This window comes from Epinephelus fuscoguttatus, linkage group LG1 (genome assembly GCF_011397635.1).
Source record: "Epinephelus fuscoguttatus linkage group LG1, E.fuscoguttatus.final_Chr_v1".
Taxonomy (NCBI): domain Eukaryota; kingdom Metazoa; phylum Chordata; class Actinopteri; order Perciformes; family Serranidae; genus Epinephelus; species Epinephelus fuscoguttatus.
In genome coordinates, this window is record NC_064752.1 from 34,611,523 (window position 1) to 34,634,276 (window position 22,754).

Sequence of the window (22,754 nt, forward strand, 5' to 3'; positions counted from 1 at the left end):
CAGGCTTACTCTGTGTGTGTGTGTGTGTGTGTGTGTGTGTTGTTTTTGGCTATCCGCTGGTGATTGGTGCAGCCCCCTCCCATGTTTCCTTCTCTCCTTCTCTGTCCTCAGTTCACATAATATAATCATCTCTCTCTCTCTCTCGCTGTATTTCAGGCTGTGCCTTCCTCACCTACTGTGCCAGAGAGTCGGCCCTGAAAGCCCAGAATGCATTGCACGAGCAGAAGACCCTGCCAGGGGTAAGTCATACACGAAGAAACGCCATGTCGACCCAGAAGCGAAAATCTTACATAAACACATCTTGGATTCACTCCGGCAGACACACCAACACAGATGCTCATTTTTAACATATAATGCCGTATATTCATTTCAAATCAAAGGGGACTGACTGTCTTTGCCATGCTTGTCATGTTCTGTTTATCACTGGCTGTGCACCAGACATGAGCACAGCCCTTCTTTCTCTTAAATATCAGCCCCCCCCCCCTCCACTGCCTCCCTCTCTCTTCACTTTGACAGTCACACACACAAACCCATAGGGAGAAACCACACACAGCATCGCATCATAGGCATACTATTTATAGTCCTTCCTCCAGTTTGTGTAAATGAGTGTGTGCCTCCGTATATGTGTGTGTGTGTGTGTGTGTGTGTGTGTGTGTGTGTGTGTGCGTGCGTGCGTGCGTGCACCCGTGTGTGTGGGCAAGTGTGTGAGAGATAGACGGAGAAGGATGAGAAGCAGGTGAGTGGGTGGATGTGGGCTATTTTGTACATTTATGTGCACGCTCTGCATCATGAGCGTGCATCATGAATGTACATCACGACAGCGTATCTTCACAACAGATGTTCACATGCTGTGGATTTTTGCACTCACATGTACACTGCAGCTGGAAGCAAAGCATGTCTCGTTTCAATGCACAGCTCCTATTCATGTGCGCTGGAACGAAGGGTTTTTGGCGTTGTGGTAAAGAAGAGGTAGATATTCAGTTGTTAGTGTGTGTGTGTGTGTGTGTGTGTGTGTGTGTGCGAGGGATTATATGCATTGTGAGCATTTTCTTTAGTATACACATGATTTGATGATTACATGTGCGCACGTCTGTAATGCGTTTCAGTTAGTGTGTGCTTGAGCGTGCATGCACCTGAATGCACGTGCGTCCTCCTTTTGCGTGTGTGTACGCACGCAACCCGCCTGCGCATGTGTGCGTATGTGCGTGTTAGGAAGTTTTGATGCGTCTCTGTCAGGCCTGGCTCGGTTTGCTCTGTTCGTTTTTAATGACGCCTCCAGGGAAGCTGACAGTCGCCGTGTTGAGCGCACAGCCTTTGATGTGAGTGATTATGACATCACAGACGTGCAGCCGAGAAGAGCGGAGGAGTGGGGATCCGTGCTCTCAGTTTTTTTTTCTCTTCCACTTCCCAGTGGCATATTATTCAGAAAGAAAGAGGGAGGGAGAGACAGAGACACAGAGAGAGAGAGGAGGAGAGATTAAATATTTGGCCAAAACCAGAATGCGATTTTGTGTTCACACAAAATGTGCTGCCGATTGATGTTTTTGCCTTTGTTGCTATTGTTTGACACAGACCTGAAGAGATGGGCACAAAAACAACCTTTTATAAGGATTCTGTCTTTACATGTTTAAGGGAAAGAGACTGTATTTGGCTTCACACGCTACATAGTAATGCATCAACAATGTTTAATCAGTCACTTGCAATCAACATTGCTTTAGAGGGAAATGCTAATTAGCACTGCCTTTGCCAGCGGAGGACAGTCTCAGGTTTGCATTTGATCGATGGTGAGCGTTAAATAAACAAAGGTAATGCCATAGGACAGACCTAGATGCTCAACAAACCCTGAAGCCGAGCGTTCGGAGAGGCAGACCAGGAGACTGTCTTTTGTTGCTGGTGGAGGTAAAGCCAGCAAAACAGAATAAATGAGTTCATTAGAAACAGAGCGAGGACTTGGCCCTGGGAAAGGCAGTGGGACGTTTTATGGCACACGAGTACACTCTCTTTCCTCCGTTCCTTTGGGGTTTTTTTCACCTACCTTCTTCTCTTCCTCCTTCCATCCTCTATCAATCCCCCACTCACAGGCCAACACAACCAAAACCCTGCAAATGAAATCCCTTTTTTTCCCCCTTAAAGCCTCTTTCCCCTTCACTTCGCGTCCTGATGCGCTTTTTATCGTCAAAGTTGCTCCCCAACCCTTACATTTAAAAAGTTTTCTGCCGTCTTTATTCTTTCGCTGCCAGGTGAGCTGAGAGAAGAGGGGATTTGGCTTCCTAGAGGAAATGCCCTGTAAGCATGGCTGTAGGCTGTTGGTGTAGCTCAGACAAAGTACTAAGGGCTGCCTTGTGTCTGTGTGTGTGTGTGTGTGTGTGTGTGTGTGTGTGTGTGTGTGTGTGTGTGTGTGCGCGCGCGCGCAACTGAGCAGGTGCAGTGTCAGGAGAGACTTTGGGTAAACAAGCGACAAGCAAAAATACTGATGTTAAAGTGACACTGACATTGAACTATTTGTGATAGATGACAAATTGTTTTCACATCCCTCATTCATAGTGCCACAAACTCAAGGTACACAGGATTATGTTGATGGAGAGTAACTTTCTGCTAACGTAATTAAATCAACTCTACTGACACAGAAACAACTGCATTCTTTGAGGACACTCAAAACATTCAAGAGGTACATAAGAATGATAAGAAGCACCACAAGTTCCCCGCAGCTTTGGATGGATCATAGAACAGACCTCGCAAGCACAGGCCCAGGGGTCCAAGGGGGCCACAAAGGTGGTGTCTCTATTTGGAGTGACTGTTTTGAACATTTTTCATTGGTTCAGTAAAAAGTAGGGTGTCCAAATCATGCTTTTTTTGCTCCTGATCCCAATCCAAGTCCTTCAATTACGAGCCAATTAGTCCTGATATTTATTTTTTATTGTCTTTTTCTTTATTTTCTCCAACATAATTCAGCTGCACACTTCAAGTACAATGAGCCTATCATAAAACTTCAGTTAAAAGCCGAGTCTCAATTAAACAGAGTCCCTTTTAATGGCCAGGTGTGGCTACACATTCTGACCAATAAACCCCAGGTGTGTCTGCCACTGATGCTGCAAAGCACTTCTTTTTTATAGAAGTTCTTCGGATGTATTAAACCTCTTGAAGCCCAACGAGTTGTCGGCTACCTGCTTCAAGTATATACAAGTATAAATGTTTGTCAGTATGGACATATACACATCATAAGCTTGGTTAGATTCTCTACAATTTAAACATTCATTCATTCATTCACTCAGATTTGCCGGACTGGTACGCAAGAGAGATGAAAAAAAGGTAGTGACTCCTTGCGTCTGAAGCAGTCATTACACCTGAACTTGGGTCTGTTTCTTGATTATTCAGCCTACATTCCTTTAGTCCATGGGCGTCCTCTGATCAAAAGAATCAAAAGGGGTTTTCATAGAAATTAAACCAATTTGTGAACATTGTTTTAACAGGATGAAGAGGTGTTGTGTCAGTATGCCCTGTATCATAACTCTCCCTCTCAAATGAATGATTCATAATCAATATGTTATAAGGTAACCTTATATTTCATACAAGTAATATTCATACTGGTTTAAATAAACAATTTGATAGTGGGCTACTTCCCATGTTTGCTGAGCAAGAGTTTTGTGTGAAAAGAATTAAAGGCCCGTCCCACATAGACGCCTGTCCAAAATATACACCAGCTGAATTCAGTGATTGAAGCAAATACAAGCCCAGGTTATTACTTGAAGTTCTACAGCACACTGAATTTAGTTAAAATAAATAAAAATAAAAACTAAAACCATAGACGGTATAAAATAATGCCCAGAGCCACTGTGATATCACCCATTGGTTTGTGGACTCCTGTTTTGAAGCCTCCAGTTCAGCATTTCCTTGACACCATCTTGGATTTTTGGAGTCAGAGCTGGCCATATTTGGATGAGAACATCAAGCTGTGGAGGAGGAAAGGGTGGATCTGATCCATAGACTGCTGCAACGCCTCACAGACATCCTGTCACTTAAAGCAGCCCTTATGTGTAAATTTAAGCCTTAATAAAATGCAAACAGGTGAGTTACATCCCCTGTACTGTAGAGACCAAAACTGCTGTTTGTACCAGGCTGTAAACATGCTTATGTCTGCAGGAAAGTTGGGCATTTTAACATGGGGGTCTATGGGGACTGACTCCCTTCTGGAGCCAGCCTCAAGTGGCCAATCACGGAACTGCAGTTTTTGGCACTTCCAAATTCAGCTTCATTTTCCAGCCTCAGAGGTTGCCGCTTGAATATAACCTGTACCACAAGTTTACATTGAATGTTTCCTATAATATATTGAATAACGTATTTATTTTTGTTGTTGTTTTTTGCAATATATATATATATATATATATCACATATAATGTGGATCTGTTTTGCCAGGAGTCTTTAGCCAGCTTCTTAAATCTCCAGTATGAAGAATGTACTAACATCCAGACGTAGTTTTCAACCAACAGCAGCACTTTAGAGCTGTAGAAAAATGATAAATTCCCCCCTCAAAAGAATTTAATTATGTGGTTTCTGTCTCTTCCGTAACCTGTCAGTTCTTTCCAGTGTGGAGAAACACAATCAATATAGTGCAAGATGTCCATTGAAGAAGTTTTGTGTCCTTAGCTGAAGTACACAGCTATTGAGCGGATAAATAGAGAAGGTTGTTTTTGGAGATAGTGACGTGAGACAGGCTTAAAATGGGGCGCGTCCCAAACGCCGGGCCCTGGCTGCCATATTTGTGATCCCGCGCTCCAGTTTCAGACTCGTACTACAACAAGAGGCATTAAAAAGCCTCTATTGATTCTGGCAAAAGTCCTCACGAGTGGGAGGATGTGTTTCTGTACGCGCACGTGTGTGTGGTTGTGTGCGTATGTGCGGGTCACAGGGTGGAGTTACAGAACTCAAGCTAGTGCAGTGTGTGTACAAACCACAGGGTACAAATACCCACCAGCAAATCCTCCCTCACACACATAAATACTCTCTCACGCAAAAAATAAATAAATAAAATAATAAAAAAAAATGAGCTGGCATCCACTCAAACACACTGTCAGATTTACAGTATGTAGTGCTGAGGCACTACCATGTGCCCCCACACAGTGCACAAAAAGAGCATGCACTCCTGAATACTTAGCACCGTGTTCCAAGTCGGAATAATGCATAGAAATACACACCAGCACGCACAGGTACAAAACACACCGCTGATACTCTGATACTCACAACACATGCACTCACACTCCAAACCCGTCTCTTGTAACGGCAATACAACACTCCTCGTAAACACTTCCATTCAACAACATGATACTCTGATACTCACAGAAAGAGAGAGGGGGAGAGAAATAGGGAGAAAGTAAAAGAGGGAGTGAGCAAGAGAGAGAAATACGGCGTCGATTGACTTGCACTGTAATAGTGAGCCAGATGAGAAAATATAGAACACTGTGAATCAATGCGTCATTTCAGAGCGCTTTCACACACACACACACACACACACACACACACACACACACACACACACATATATAATGGGGCACATATACACACAGAGTTTTCAGCCCAGGGGCAAACAAACAACAGAAAAGACAGAAAAGCAAATGAATAGCAGGAGGGAGGAAAGAGGAAGGGGCTGATGAAGGCAGGTTGGAGAGAGTGGGTGGATGGAGGGAGTGGGAGGAGAGGTATAGTCGAGGTGCCTCCATACCGACTGATTTGTGTCTGTTTCTTTTTTCACCCCCCGTCCTTCTCTCAGTTGAGATAATGCCAGGGCAAGAAATCTATGGCATTGATTGGCTACTGCGACCCAGTTTCATGGCAGCTTTTTCTCAATAAGTCGCCCTCATTGGTCGATAACTGCCAGGCTCCACAGGTGAAGTGGGTGAAGGGGTGTTTGGAGGGAGGGGGTAGATGGTGCTCCGTTATGATTTGTTTTCCATAAGCATGCACGAGTACAGTAGTTCACTCCTTCTTGTAGATTTAGATTAGTGGTGCAGTGTGCAGGAGGAATAGCTGCACGTCCACATGAATAATGCCACAGGCCCTGGAGCTAAAACATCCCCTCCTTCTCCCCAAGCCATCACCTCATCAACTATCCTAATCACCCTTATCCAAGAGAAAACCGTTTGCCACATAACACGCTCCAATTAATGAATCCACAGTCATTGACAGAATGCTGGAGCGATGCACAAGCGTTAGCCCAAAACGACACCGGCGCACGGCATCAATGGGGATAAATGCTTCACACACAAAAATGATTTTTGTAAACTCATAGACCCAATGAGCAACTTATTTCAGTGTGCCTGACAATAAACAGAAAGAGCAGCAGGCACTGGCAGTAGTCAGTGTAACAAAAGAATAAACAGTATCCAGTGTCCAAACCGGAGCAAAGCTTTTAAGTGAGGCAGAATGCAGCCTGAATCTGGCAGGTCATAAGCCTGCAATAAAAATTCAAATGAGTCTCCCCAACAGACAGTACAAAAGCAGAGAGACTTCCTGAAAGCATTGTTTGTAATGAATTAAACACAGATTTCACTATTTGTTGATAAACTCATCGCTCAGTCTTTTTTTTTCCTAACATCATACAGCCTACCTGTTATTGGAGCATATACAATATATGGTCCTGTCCACACAAGTTTGTTTTGGTCTAGGGCTGTATTTTGTGGTTAGGCCCCCTAAGCCCAGTTTAGACCCAAGTTTTGCCACCAGACAAGTTGAAAAATGTATCTCCGCAGCAACAAAATCTCTATACCTCTGCTCTGATTTCCCGCTTTTCAGGTTAATTCCATAGCTTAATGTCATGTGAGATCCCTGCTACACTCCACTAGTAGTGATGAAAGGGCGAAAACACTTCAGATGGACAGTATTCATAACAAATACATCACAGTAATTTAAATGAACAGCGCTGATTAATTAGTCAATGAGTATGTGTGTGACATGCACACATACAGCGAACAGCAGCAGCGACCCACCGTCTGACACCAGCACACCGAGGACAGAGACCGATATACATGTCAATAGCCGTGGGAATGTAAATGAGACAGGCGCGGGCGACGCAGAGATGGAGGGCAGTTGTCAGAGAACGCCACAGCAAGCAAACACGCCGTCTATTGGCAGTTTGACTTAAGCAGCGGAGTTCTCTACAAGCAGATTGGCTGTTGAAACACGTGACATGCCTCACTTCTGAAACCAGCCACTGGCGACTTGACAAGCAGAGTCGCAGGCGGCAACATCAGCCGGCTTACAGGGGGAATTTGCTACGTTTTAAGTGGATATCCAATCAGTGTTGATGGTAAATGCAGTCAATTTAAGCAATAAATTCCTCAGTGTGTGCTGCACTGACAGAGAAGCAGAGGTTTTCTGAGTTTTCCTTCTTCCACAGCCCTTAGGATGCATTGCATCTGAGCTCCTGACACTCCAAATACCCCCAAATACTCCCCAAACCTGTCCAGCATGTGAAGGTGGGTGTCACAAACACGGCTCTGCTTACAAAAAGTAAGCTCAGAACGGCCCCGAAAGACTCCTGGTTGGGGCTTGGGGATTACTTGGTGCTGACTGGATATACTCAAGGAGGGATGTGACGACAACAGAAAGCAACAAAATAGCCGTCATTTTTAAAACTCAGCAGATGAGGGTTAGCTTGTTCATATAGCTTCCGCCGCCATGTAAAAAAAACTCACTAAATGGCCCGTGAAAAAAATATTTTTTCTGGCAGATATCTTAGTTACGACATGATTGAGCTAGCAAAGCAGTTTTGTGTTGATATGTGTGGTATTTGTACAGTTTTGGGAAATCACGATGTCTAGAAAGCATCAGCTGACAGGGACAGCTAACAGCAGCAGCAAAGCTAACATCAGGACGTCATCTGTTAAAAGCCTCCTGTTGTCGGATACGACATGAAACTAATCCAGTTAGCTCAATCATGTTGTAACTAAGACATCCACTGGAAAAAATATTTTTTCACGGACCACTTAGTGAGTTATTACAGACACCAATAAGGGCTAACAGCTATCGGTGTCCCTACGTCACCCCAGTCAAAATGGTCACGCAACGATTACGTCACATCCAGAGCCCGTAACTTTACAGGAACCTTCCTCGTACTCCGCTATCCCAGTGGAGACACGGCAGTTGAGAGGGCCGAACGAGAGGACGTTCCTGTAGTAGTTCCTGCCCCTCAAATAGTACCAGGAACTTCTTCAGTGGAAACGGGCCTACTGTATAGTGCCTGGAAGCTGTATCACCACCACAGCCGAAAGCTCTTTGTTGGCCAAAACATAGCATTAGGTGAAACAAATACTCACTCCATGATCATCTGCCCTTTTAGCTCCACAGGATGTGGTTGTTTTTTCAAATATATCTTTGCGATCCTGAAGAAGGTTTCCAGTCATTTTCCAACCAGCCACAGTTGGCCCAACAATTGGCAATTACCAATATATTCAAGCATTTCATTTAAACTCAACAGAAACAAGATAAAGCTCACTAAAACTATCGTGGTTGGTAAGCCCTCTGTTTCAAGAACAGAGAGAAGCAGCTCTCAGTCATTCATCAGAGGCAGAAGGAAAATTCATTGACCAAAAACACTCAACAATATACCCACACAACCGTAGTCTCCAGCACACCACTGTCCAAATGAGGAGCAAAACTGTCGTGTATAGAAATGCACACATGGACTCTCTGTGGTTTGTTGTTAATGACAGCATTCAACAAAATGGGCCATGTTGAGATTCAGTGCAGCACAGTGATTCTGTTTCTGTTGGCATCAGAGGGTAATTTGAGCAAAGACACCATTACTTGCTCTTGTTCTCAGCAGCTCAGGTTTGGGATGGTCCCCCACCAGCGGTGCCCTATTACGGTTCAGCTTCAGCATGTCCATTGTTGGCTAATACAGCATAAAAAATGTGTAATCCATAACATCCTCTGCACTCATAATAAATTATGCCATTTCACTCGTGGATATGCAGCTAGTTTGCAATGTATGACAACTAGGAAGATTTGTTTGTGCACGCATCTAGGGCACGCCCTCCTGGATACCCAGAGGTGGAGACTAGAAATACAAGCCGAAATAGCTTACAGTTCTTCCAAGCACAACTGACATCACGGGTTTGTGGAAAACCAACACAGCCAGTGTCTCAGCCCTCAGAGGCACAGATAAGACCAATAAATCATGTTGTTTTATGTCACACTATACCCCAAATTTAATTGGATGAAGTTAATGTTGAGAAACAGCAAAGTTTTCCTTTAAGTCGAACTGAGACCTGCCACTGCAACTTTTCTCTACTGCGTTCTAAAATAGTTTTGTCTTGTCCCGAATCTTTGGTCTGAACTGGGCTTTAGTTTCATTTAATGCTACAACATACAAAGATATATTAGAGACAATGATATGATTCAAACCATGACAACAGTTTGTGAAGGCCTTTTCCTGTTTTAACATGACCATGTGGAAGAACGATTCTGAACAGAGCCCTCACCTCAACCTCGTCCAACACCTCTGGGATAAACTGGAACAGTATCACCCAACATCAGTGGCCAATTCTTCTAATGCTCTTGTGGTTGAATGTGAGCAAATTCCTGCAACCATTTTTACAAAATCTTGAGACTTTCTAGAAGAATGGAAGTGTGTCATAGCAGCAGATGAATGACCATGTCTAGCCAAAGTGTTTGTTTGATGGTTGAACAGTGTCCAAAACACTCCCCCGACATTGTTTCAACATCTGCGTTGTGGAGCCTGCATCTGACCATTTCGGAAACTTTTCAAAAGTGACCAACCAACATTCACACCCACTATGCAGTGAGCCATAAACACTTGACCGAACAATGTGTCCTATGAGCTAGTTTGCTTCGAGCATAATGCCCACACCCTTACAAGACACAAGACAGCAACTACAACCAGGATGACTTACAGGGGCCTCATTACAGAAACTTCCTAAGTTTTCTATCTTATCTCGGTATAGGGTGACATTTGGGATTTTTGGTATTGGATCAAGAAACACGTTTCCTTATCACATTTAGGGGAAAAAAACTGTCTCAGGCTCAGATTCCCAAATTTAAAAAGTGAGCATTTTAAAAAGCTTCACTTTATATAACAGAAATGTTCAAAATGTTCAAAATGTTCAGCCATCACATTTGGATGTAGTGTTTGGTCGTCCACATACTTTTGGCCACTTGGTGTCGTTTTGGTTAAACCCCTTAAAGGAGTGAAGCATGAATGGTGCCATAATTGTAACAAAGATCATTACAAGCCTACACACCATCTTTTGTCATATAAAGTCTGAATGCTCCCATTATCATTGGGCTCCAGGCCTGATGTTACAACCTCCCATTGCCAAGTGGAGTTTGAGCAGATTGTACAAATGAGAAAAAATCATCTGTCTGGAGGCAGCACTTCACTTTAGTCCAATAATCCAACTAATTTCAGAAGTGGTGCATGCTACCCGCTGGGCCAGTGGGCTGATGATCCATATGTGAAATGACACACCTTTATACAATTGAGCCATATTGAAGAGCACGCAATGTCATAGCAGTAACCCAGTTTTTGATCTCACTGTCTCATTTAAAAAAGCGAGAGTTTGGAGATTTCGCCAGGACTCCCCAGTGTGACTATTCCAAAATGAGAATTTAGCAAAATGCCCCATTATCACTCTCCATTGGGACGTGTGTTGAGACAAGTCTTGATGTATTAAAGCTTATTATAATTTCAAATAACACATATTCTCCCCCTTTTAAGACAATTTACTACAAATTGCTGCTGTCAGAAAAGATGGAGTTCTCAGCCAGCAGTCCTAAAAAAAGTGTGATATGCTCTCTAAAGGAATGGATTGAGCTGTCTGGGCAATTCAAAACACCTCTGGTAAGTGCCATTATTGGGTGATTCAAATGTTTTTGTATTTGCTCTAAAAGCATGTCCCCACTTCAGAAATTTCAGAGGTGCCATAGCTCTTTTCAGCATCTCAATCTATTGCTGGCTCAAGCTATTGTCACAGTCTGAAATCAACTTGTCCTTTCCTTGAGTTTGTATTGATCCAAAAAAGCATAGCCTTACAGCGCACCAGTGAGTCTTCATCCTCAGCAGCCCGCTCCACTGAGCATTTACAAGTGTTAATGTCACTACTGGCACTTTAGGACTCCTCCATGTACTCACCAGAATGGAAAGTGCCAAAAAGAAAGTAATTTCCAGGCACAAATGATTCACTTTTAGGTGGGAAAAAAGGAAAGGAAGTTTGACAGAAACTTCTCTCTGATATCCACATTATTGTTCAAGTGCTGAGAAATCATCCGGCCAATTCTTGCGTGATTAGAGTTGTTTCATAAAAGCCCTGCACTTTCTTATTGATATAAACGTAGCAGTGGCTGAAGCTATCACTGGGGAGAGGACAGAGGCATGGGCCGCCACAGCTGGAGCTATTCCTCCTCCGAAAAAAAAAAGGAAAAAAAAAAAGCTTTAATAGCATCTTAACCAGTGTGCGCCCAGCTTCAGCCCTGGCCGTGCGTATATTACATAGATTTAAGTACCTCCATAAGCTGGTTGTGATAGTCATTCTGCCATTGTCATAGTTTTAGCTCCTGCTGCTGCTTCTGCTGCTGCTGCTGCTGTATTGAGTCAGCTTGACTCCAGCTGCTTTGAAACATCCTGCCAGTTCAGGGATTTTTTTTCTCTGAATAGTTGTATGTCACACTGCTGTATCTCTTTGTCTTTTCCATGCTCTTGAGCCCCCACAGTGCAGTATGTCTCTCCACAACAGTAAGTGCAGTGTCGTCTGATATATTTACTGTAGCCTCTTAAGTTAATTTACCGTGCACATTAAATGTTGAGAAACAGGCAACAGATAACGATAAACAATAAGATGCAATAAATCAGTCACACGTACAATATAATCTATCTATTAGAGTGGTGTTTTATTGATCATTGGAGGATATTATGGCTCATATTGTATACCTTTCCTGTCTGTCATGCATTAGCGTGGCTCTGCTTTACTCTCTTTAGTGCGGGAAAGGGCAGAGGCTTTGAAACAACGGAGAACATTTCTCTTTCAGTGGATTTATTCTCTCCTCGGGCTTTTCAGGACTCTTGCAGCTTTTTTCGTACAGCATGAGGCTCGCCATACTTTTGTACTCTCTATATTAGTCTTAGGTTCTTTCTGGTAGTTTTATTCAGACCAACTGCTGATGTGAAACTAAAGCTCACTGAGAATAGTTGACTAAAAGCCCTTTGTTGTCATTAGAAGTCTCTTTAAAATGCTCTACTGATTCAATACACATTATGAATCTCTTGTTTTCCAAAATAGCCTGATAGAATTTCAGAGTAAAACTGTTCAAGGATTTCAAAATCGGTGTTAAAGTTGCTTTCTAGATGCAACGCTCCTCCTTTGGTAGCAGTATTTTTAAAGTGCTACTTTGGTGTAAAGCCAGATAACAAATAAATTATTTCACAATGACTGCAGAGGAAAAAAAATCACAAGCCCGGTTTGAACAAGGGCTTTTATAATGAGAACAACTAAAAGAAAAATTATTGTGTCAGTTCAAAGCTAAGGGCAATTATCATGCAGTGCTTGCATTGCTGTTTTCTCTGTCTTCTTTCATCATAACCCTGATGGCAGAAACTATTCAAGGAATGTATAAGTGATTACAGAAGAGCTAACAGTGTGGCAAGGTGGAAACATATAGGGAGTTATTAGAAGACAGTGAGCCGTAGCAGGTTAGGGGTAGAAACAGTAGCCATTGATTTGTTGCTGGTATTGTACTGAACGTTTTTTAAAACTAGGACCCAGTGGTGAGCCACGCTGCAATATTAATGTTGTTTTTATTCTTCTTACAAAAGTTCTTATGAAGCAGAAACTCACCCCACAGTTTTCACAGAGAGATTTTATTCTTCTGTAAATACCTTTATAATGCACAATGGTAATGTGCCAAGAAAAACCAAAACCCATTTTAGTTTCTGACCTTCAGCACCTCACCTTCGCTGTAGCTGCCGGAATATTTAATACAGCAATTTCAATTTCTTCGTTTGGCCATATCATCGACAGAGTGGGAAGCGGCGCTGGGAAATCTTGTTCCATACCCCGCTGTAGCAGCTGGCGAGCTGGTGGCCGGCAGATGTGATAATGACACAACGCACCAGCTGAGGCCGGATAGCGGGCCACGACTCAGGCAGCTTTTAATAATTGATGGCAGCCAAGGCCCCGGATTGGCCAGTAATTGCATTACAGGTCACTTCTCAATAGCAATTTGTGAAAGTTGTGGTGATGTGTGCCGGGTGGCGATCAATAGGCACTGTCCAGAGATGCAGTGTTTCCCTCCCTCTCTCCCTCTCTCTCTCTCTCTCTCTCTCTTTCTTTCTTTCTCTCATGCTTTCTCTCTTTGTGTTTGTATAAAGGCCAGAAGTCTGGTGGAAACATTTTCTTTCTATGTTTTCTGCCGCAACAACAATGGAGATGTTTTCAATCCCCCAATCAAAATACCAGCTTCAAGTTGAGACTTCAGTCACTGTGAGTGCTGTCATCAACACCTTGGATGTACTGTTCATTCAAATTATCTTTGATGCTATCTTAGGCTGTGTAACAGCAGTTAACTTAAAGGAGCACTTCACCAATTAAGCATTGTACACTTACAAAAAAAAAAACTGACGCCCACATTACCCACAATCCAACTTGAAGGACAGTTTGCTCAGTGACTTGTCTGTGTTATGCTAATGGAGGCTAAGGTGTTGTACACATGCCGCATTTTTTGCATCTTCAGATTTATTGTTTTCAATTAGACACTTTGAGCCCCTAGCCTCAAACAAAGATGAGGAGCGACCTAAAGTGGTCTTAAACCTACTCTTAATCCCCAACTGGCTTCAATTCAAGTGACATCACTTAGGTAAGCATCTGTAACTATTGCCATTTTCATTTGAAATGGATTCTAGCTCTGACTCAGATGGATGACATTCCTTAGTCTATCTTAGACCCACCAACAAAGATCTGATTAGTTCAGAACAGAACAACTCTCCACAACACCACTATGTAAATAACTAAAAAAAATAAATGCAGCTAAGGCTCAGGAAGAGCTTTGTCAAGCCTGAGAAAATAATACTTTGTGATGTCATCGTGGTTATCTCAGCTTGAGTTTGGAGGCTACAAATTCATGACAGGAAGACTGTGTTGAAAACTCATGTAGTTTTGACGAAGTTCAAATTCACCAGGTATGTAGGATCAAACAAAAAGCCTTAATTTGCATGATGGGAAATGTAGGATCCACTGACCCACACAGTGGACTAGAAGTCAGGATATCTCATCCCCTCCTGCGTGAATTTTGACTATTGTGGTTTTAATCTGTCTCTTGTGAGTCCCACACTTTTATGGAAGTGCAATACAGCGGAGTGCTCCTTTAACATAGCAACATATGGCTCACATGGCCAAGACAGAAGTGATACTTTTTACATCTTGCATTAAAATGCTGATTACATTTATGCCTGGTCTTTATATTTGTCTTCAGTGTCCACATTCAGATCTGATCTCTTTGTCCAGCTCAAACAACTGACCAGTTGTTGTCGTTCTCCACCAGAGCTGGTAGAGTACTTTGATTACTTTTTGCAGAAACGAGTAACCTAACGCGTTAGTTTGCTGTTTGAGTAATCAAATACTTGAGTACATTTTCAGACAAGTCTTCAGTACTTTTAGAACGCTGGTCCTTCAGCTCCGAAACAGCAACAACTGTCTTTTGGTTCTAATAACAGAGATAATGTTAAACCTATCAGTCCAAAAGAAGTCATGAAGCTTGTGGCTAACGTTAGCTATGTGGTAGAAGAAATGCTGCCGTTGTCTACGGTGGAGTCTAAAAAAAAGGTGGAGGAGGACTCGCTGACAGACAGGTCAGTCTCAGCACTTGCATTATGCCTGGTACACACTACATGACTTTTCTGCCCATTCTGAAAGTCACTATGTCACATTACACGATTGTGGAGTTATAAAATCGTGCTGTGACTTGGCCGACAGACATAACACAATAGGTTACACGATGGTACTCACCAATTATCCCCGGTCGTCTTTCACGGCGTGTGTGATGTCATCGGGTTATTCTTGTCCTATTTTTATTACTTTAACTATTAATGTTATTTGAGTCACTGTGTCTGTTCATGTGCCAGCCGACATGTTGTTGTAGTCACCTAAAAGCGTCAGCAGATGGCAGGAGCTACATTTGAAGCGCCATATGTAAACTGTCAAGCTACTGTGTCCTCCACAAAATTCCTACAAATGTTTCAGAATAAAAGCCTATTTAGAAAATGGAGGGATTCTCTAGCCGAGGTTATAAGGGGCTTTTACTTTGAAACAAGTGTTGAGTTTGAAATGACGGTGCGATATGTTAACTTTACAAAGACAATGGAGTGGATAAAAAAGTAAATATATAAACACACAGAGGGATTAATAAATAACGGACCGTCTATAATGTAGTTTGTTTCAAATGAAGCTGGGAGCCTCTGCAGTTGTGGTGAGTAAAAGCCCCGCCGCTATTTGTTAATGTTATTACTTTATGTCTGACCGTGAGGATGTACCATTGTTTGCTAGCTTGATGCTAATGACAGTAACTCAGCGGGTTGACAAAGTGCCTCTGCTGTTTCACACCATCATTTCCCCCTTTTACTCTGTGTGGTAACATCCCTAGAGGAAATATTAAAAACGCTGGGGTGTTGTTGTCATACAGTTGTCTACAGCAGCAGATGGTTCTGTGTTTCTACTGGTCAAAGTGACGGCTGTGATGGGAGAATTGGATCTCAGTGAAGGGCAAGTGGTCCACAACTTTAATTTTGGAGACAAATAAAGTAGGCTTAGCGCCCTGTGGTCCATTGTCCAATAGGAAATGTAGAATACTCAAAAGTACTTTAAAAGTGCTTGAATTACTTTTCTCAGGGAGTAACGTTGGAAGAACTTTAAAAGTAATTGAGTTACTCTACTCAGGGAGTAACTTTGTAAAGTAACTGGTAACGTTTCAAAAAAAAAGCATCGCAGTAAAGTAATTTAATTTTAAAGTAACCCTTATCCAAGTCTGTTCTCCACCATTTGCTTAGCCATTGCTTCATAAATGGTTTGGTTGCAATATGATTTGCTAAGTTTTGCTTGTTTACTTTGTCTGACCAAACTGAAAACAGGCACTTGGTCTCACCTTGACTGTGGCCCATAAAGTATGCAGCCCCTGCGGTCCAAACCAGCCCTGCCGCCCAATAATGACGATAAGAATAAAGAAAACTTGTTTGTATTACTGTTAAAAATACATAATTACATAGGGTGCACATCATGCTGTTGTCTCCATCTTCAGACCATGAACTGTCGTAAAAAGGTAAAAATCGATTAAAAAAAATCTTTACTGGTCCAAAGTTTTCTTTGAAACATCCGTCAGAGCCAGTCAAGAAGATTTAGGAGGCAGCAGCGAGGTCAGTGAGCATGAAACAGGCCCACCTGATGGTAAAGACAGGAACAATAGGCTACATTACAGATGATGGAGGCACAGCAGTGGTGTCAGCATCAAATCAGAGACAAACCATTGAGCACCACAGATTTAGCGTCGGATGAGGGTGAGCTGCAGCTGCCTCCCTGGTTTGGAACGGTCATGTGCAATTACATATTTCTGCACTCATAGTTCTTGTATGTGGCTTGAAAATACAGCTGCATTTGTGTTTGTGTTCAATGTGGTCACAATGCACCCCTGACCACCTCCAGAGGTGGTTCAGCTGATTGGATCACTATCTGTCCTGAGTGCATTTTGGGTGCATTTCCACCTGTACTTCCATGTGGTCGAGCACTATCCGATTGCAGTCTGATCATCCAAAATGTATTCTAAAGCAGGGTGTAAAGGGGGTCAGTGAGTGGAAGACAGCCTCCAGTTCAAGAGGTTAAAATTGCACAAGAGCTCAAACTCAGCCTCGTCACAATGCACAGAGTACTTTTACAGTGTAGCACAGCCTCTGAGCCCTGTGCCCCCTCTGGCTCCCCGGCTGCACTCATTCTCATGGAAGTTATTTACTGTTCCAGCCACAGACTCCCTCCCCCTGACACACACACATACACATACAAACACACACACTCTATGTTCCTTCTCTTTCTCTTTTCTTGCTCCCATTGTTGATATCTCACCCGCTTTGATATGTAAACTATCACTGTGTCATCTCACTACATCTGGTGTTCATTCTTTCTCTCTCTCTCTCTCTTTCTCTCTCTCTCTCTCTCTCTCTGTCTCCTTCTCTTTCTGTCTCCCTCTCTCTTCTCCTCCTCCTCCTGTTTCCCTCCTGCTCCCTCTGCTGTGGCATGAAGAGCAGGAGCAGAGAGAAGAGTGGAGGAGACAGTAGATTTTGCATGCTCTAAATACAGCCTCTACGTGTGTGGGGTGCTGTCATCAAAGGAGAGAGGGGACAGGGGATGGTTCAGTTCTTTTGTGATAGTGTGTGCGTGTCTGTGTGTGTGTGTGTGTGTGTGTGTGTGTGTGTGTGTGCAACTGTTTGCATATGTGACCGAGTGTGCATTAATTCTAGCTAACATCAAAGATGCTCCCTCATCCATCTCTCTGTCTTTCCTCCCTTTCTCTCTCCCTCCCTCTGTCACTCTCTCTAATCCTCCTTTTAGCATCATTTTGTCCGCATTGCCTCCTTTTTTTTTTTTACTTGTTTTCGTCGTTATGCTCTGCCTTTAGCTTGCCTGTCTGTTTTGGTGTGCCTCACCTCTCTTGCATGTGCTTGGCGGGGTGTGACAGCATTGAGAAGTCACCAAAGAGGTAAATGATGATAGGCCATCCATCATGCTTTATGGACTCTGTATGGTGCTGCCGTGGAGAGTGGCTGCACTGTGCAGTAACTCAGAACACTCTGTCCCTCCATATAACCTGGCAGGGGCTCCGCCGCTCGCCTTCGCCTCTGCTGGGTGAGTGTTTATGTGTGTGAGACACAGGAAGAACGTCGGTCTGACTCACCCACTTAAGTGTTTCTCTGTGTGTGTTTGTGATTCAGTGTGTGTGTGCGTGCGTGTGTGTGTGTGCGTGTGTGTGTGTGTGTGTGTGTGTGTGTGTGTGTGTGTGTGTGTGTGAGGGGAAAAACAGAAAGAGTGTTTGTCCACACTGCCAGATTGTGTGCAACGAGCCTTCATTATGGCCTGATATGCCACTGCTGGGAGCATCAACTCTGACCAGCACAGGCAACGTGTTCTGTGTGTGTGTGTGTGTGTGTGTGTGAGAGAGAGAGAGAGAGAGAGAGAGACAGAAAGAGAGAGAAAGAGAGAGTAATAGTGAGAGACAAAGGGCTTGTGTGCATGTGTGGTGTGTTTGTGAGAAGTAATCTTGGCAATTTGTCTTACTGCATGATTTTATTTATTTTGATAATTAAAAGTAGGCCTGCCATGTCTTTCTTAAAGGGCAGCTTCAGATTTTTTTCAAGGCTATCTTCATACAGTACACATGCTACATGTTGAAAGAGTCGGTCAGTGTTATCATCCCTCTCCATACTGGCCATGTAGTTACATCATCCTAACAGAATTAGCATTAAAGGTGTTTTCAAGCTGAACAGAAAGCAAATTTTAGACCCAGCGTGATTGCATATGAAGTCAATGCAAAGACACAAGTGGATGGGAATTCAGTCAGGATGGTGAAAATTGAAATGAGTTCACTTCAGTGAAAAATCTGGGCTTATCTTGTGGGCTTCATGACAGCTAATGTGTGTAAAGTCGGTACATTGACTGTTTGAGGCAAGTAAACACGCTGCAAATATGCTCTAGTGGTCAAATTTGCATCAATAACGCAAGGTAAAAACTTGTTTTTTGTTGTTTGCTGAAACTTATCTCAGGCTTTAGCAATCTTTCAAGGCTTTCACACCAGGGACATCAGTCCAATCCGTTTGATTGATTAGTGTTAACGTTGAGCACTATGTTCGGGCACGGTACGTCAATCTGTGCCAGGGTCCACTTGAAAAGACTGGTCATGATTACAGTTTATGTGTACTTGGTTATAGTTTGCATCAGTAGTGAAAACCACCTGTACGAAAACACAGTGGACTGCTATCTAACGCGAGTAACAGTTGGAGAGTAGAGTTGCAAAGGCTTTTCTCAGTGCCGCCGGTATCCTGAAGTCTACATATGTGCGCAACACCCACCAAGCTCATTCCTTAAACTGTAGAGCTATGGGTGATAAAGTGGGAAGCCAGGCGAGAGGGTCGTTTTTGGCACTGTCTCCAAAATAAGAACAATAGTAAGCATAATGTGAAGACTTACTCCAATGTATGGGCTTGGAATCTTTCAAAAACAAGTGTTATGTGATAATGACGAAAGTGTAGTCGGGTACCAGAACAATATTACTAACGTGAAAGCTGTGTAGCGGGGGAGTGGGTAGGAGGGGCAATTGTATTTGGGCATTGTAGGAATAATTAGCACTTGATATGAAAATGCCCAAAGTTAGCCAAATCAAGTGGGCCTCCTCTACAGTTACAGTCCTTACTTAATTCTTTTTATGGCTGCATGTAACTGTTGTAGTGATGGGACACAACCACCAGGAGGGAGTTGCGTGTGGGTGTGACTTGGCTTATTCAGACTACTAAATCATCATAATAGCTTCAGAGGAGCAAGGCCCATGGATTTTGTCTCCTGTTTTCTTAAAATGTAGATAAGAAGGAACCCTTACCTTTCTCAGCACACATATGGCACGTGAGTAAAGACGGACTTGAAAGAATCAGAACCTGTCCTTCAATAAAGCGCACAAATGTTATTTAGAATGCAACAGCTGTATCAGCTGGCTCACAACCATCTACAATCTTGACATCCTTCTTGCTTTCTTGCAGCTTCCCTTGCAATCGTTTCCCTTTCTACCCATCATTCCCCCCTCTCCATCCCTCTCTTCTATAGCCTCCTCCCTCTGGTGAGCCCTTTCACACTTTTCTTTTGTCACCTTTCCACATGGAAGAACAATTGTTCTGACGGAATTCACTCTGTCTCTTTCTCTCTCTATCTCCCTCTCTCTGCCCTCCTCTCCCACACCTCCTCTCCTCGCTACCACTCTTAGATCCAGAGGGAATCACACTGTCTGAACCAAATGTGCCACAAACTTGTCAGATGATGTTTGTTTTCCACCCTCTTCCCGTACCTCTTTTTCAGCGCGCGTGTGTGTTTTAACTCCGTCTACATATTTGACAAAGTGCTGTGACATCCGCCGCACTCGCACGTCAACTGAATGAAAATTCGCAGCGTCATTATTGAAATAGGAGTCTGCAGAGGGGGTTGAAAAAAGAGCGGCGGCCAGACTGAGTCACAAGGTTTGTGTGATAATAAGGTTTGTATGTTCAGACAGCTTGTTAGCATATTTGCGAAGACTATAAGTAAACAACCTTTCCACTGAGGCTCCCTGGAAACTTTGAATAAAGGATATTTTGCTGAAAACCAAAGGTGTTTAAGGGACTGAACAGCTGCGTTCTTGCCAGAACTCCACCGAGAAACAAACTCTCTATCCAATAAACTGTAGCACACACACAAGTTCCATTTCGCTGAGAACATTATTTGCCTCCTTAAATAACAAGTACTGTGTAGAGGCTGGCTCACATGGAGGTTCAACACATCACTGAGGTCAGCTGCTGAGGTCCCGATCCTTGTAGAGGAGAGTTGGACTTGTGGAGTTGGACTTTAATATTGATATTCTGGACCCTCAATCAATCTGTTTAGCAAAGTTCAGCTTCAGGTTTAGGTCCGTATTTATCATTCCTGTTTGTCCTAAACTTCAGTAGCCCAGTTGCTGTGATCAACCATTGCTATATAAACCTAAGTTCATGGACAAATACATCCAATGTCAGTCCAGCCAAGGGCTCCTATCTGTTAGAGATGACTGATCAATGGTGGTCAGAACAAGATGACGGAAAGAAGAAGAGCAGGGTGAGAGAAACTAGGCAAGAAGGACAGTTAGAAGGGTATGTCTGCCGAGGAGCATTGTAACTCACCTCTGGCAATCCCACACTGTAAATACACCTCTAAAACTCATCCCAAACTTTGGCAAGACGCGGCACCTGCACCAGCATCCTTTATGAATGTCACACCCCGTGAGAGGAAAATGATTACGTTGCAAAGAAGACAGGGGGGCGGAACAGGAGGGGGTGGGAGAAAGAGAGAGAAGAAAAATCACTTTGATGGATTATGCCCCTCGTGGGACAACCTTGTAACGTTTTTGGACAGGATTCTAACTCGCCCCGATTCTCTGTTACAGCGATGATTCTCTTTTTTCTCCCATCTCCTTTTGTCATCCCAGACGTGCGCTGGCTGTGACAACTGCGCCCAGCGCTGATACCTAATGATACCGCTTGCAGGAACTAATTACTACCAGTGATTAAGAGAGGAGACGTGGCTTCTACCACACATGCTGTCTTTGGGTGGGGGAGCTTTTTAATTGCCTTTGCCAAATAAATGATGGCCAAAGATGCATGGACCCAGGCTTCTTAATGGAGTCTTAGTGCTTGGTGGCAAAGAGCGAAGACTTCAGGGCCATTGGCACTCCCTGCACACAGATGGTGCCGCCTGTTCACGACCGGCGCCTGTTGTTGATCGGTGCGTTAAGGGCACCTGTGAAATTAAACAGACAAATGAATTCCCCACTGGCTGCAAAACAGAATATTAGCATTTTATGAAAGATGGCTAAACTGAGGCATGCGTTAACTGCTTTTAATGCTAGAGGGGGAAGCATTTGGAGGTAGTTAGTCAAGAGGTTTTGCGCATGTTAAGTTACTCAAGGAAGCAAAGATAAGGCTGTAGTGTCGGTGTATTCTCAGCTGCATGTTTGAGACGAGGTGCTTGTGCAGTTTTGTTAGCCCTTAAGCACATTGAGACCTAATTAACAATCATGTTCCACAGCAAGGTTGTCTTTGGCAAGGATCCAGTCCAACCAATAATTCATTTACCGAGAAGTAACACATCTTCCTGGGCAGTAAAGGACTTAAAAGTTCGGCATGGCTCTTGCAGGAGCACTTAGTGGTAAGCTACCACAGTGTATATTTTCTCTTTTAATGGCCGCCATGAGTAGCTCTCTCTGCTCACTAATAATTAAAATGTCTGCTTCTTCACCTCAGTATGTTTTTAAATTCTAATCTGTGAGATTCCTGTTTATCTTTTTATTGATTTTGGAGACACCTTTGGTAGCAGGAAGTCATTGCTTTTGTGCTCAGGCATTTTCCAGTGATCCCTTTAAAACTGTGTCACTCTGACTGCACTGACAGCAGCTCCCTTAAGCTCAAGCAAGCTAACATGAAATGAACTACTGACACCAGTGAGACAAACACAAAGACAGAGCTTAAGATGGTGTCTAAGATTACTGTGTCCACAGAGACACAGTAATATCATGTGTTGACACATTAAACATAATGACATGCTAACTATTTCATGATGTTATTGCTGCAGACATGCCACAGTCGCCTCAGATACTTAACCAAAGGCATCTGCTGCTTAGTAAGTTTGCCACTGGACCCACTGTACATTAGCACTTAGCAATACATCTAAATAACTGCATCTCAATCCAGGCTCAGGTCCAAAATAATAATGTAAGTCAATGTGGACTGCGGCTAATAAATGACAGTCCAGTCAGTCCAAGGGGAAAATATCTGCATCACTCAGTCACCATCTCAATTCTTTCTTCATCTTGGAAAGGCAATGCCCATGTTGACTCTTCTTTAAACTCAAAGACAGCTTGGCATTCGCCTCCCTCTGAGCAAATAATGGTTTTCTACTTTTTAAGTGTGGGCTTCTGCAGATGGCGCTCTGTTCCCCATC

General features: G+C 43.2%; 1 protein-coding gene across 6 annotated transcripts in view; it reads left to right on the forward strand.

Moving 5' to 3' along the window:
• celf4 (CUGBP, Elav-like family member 4) overlaps window positions 1-22,754 on the forward strand; it is a 110,726-nt gene that overhangs the window by 28,437 nt on the left and 59,535 nt on the right. For all 6 annotated transcript variants that reach the window (XM_049581454.1, XM_049581468.1, XM_049581462.1 and 3 more), the window contains exon 2: window positions 157-239. In XM_049581454.1, coding sequence (XP_049437411.1) covers window positions 157-239 — 83 coding nt within the window. The remainder of the gene's footprint in view (window positions 1-156; window positions 240-22,754) is intronic.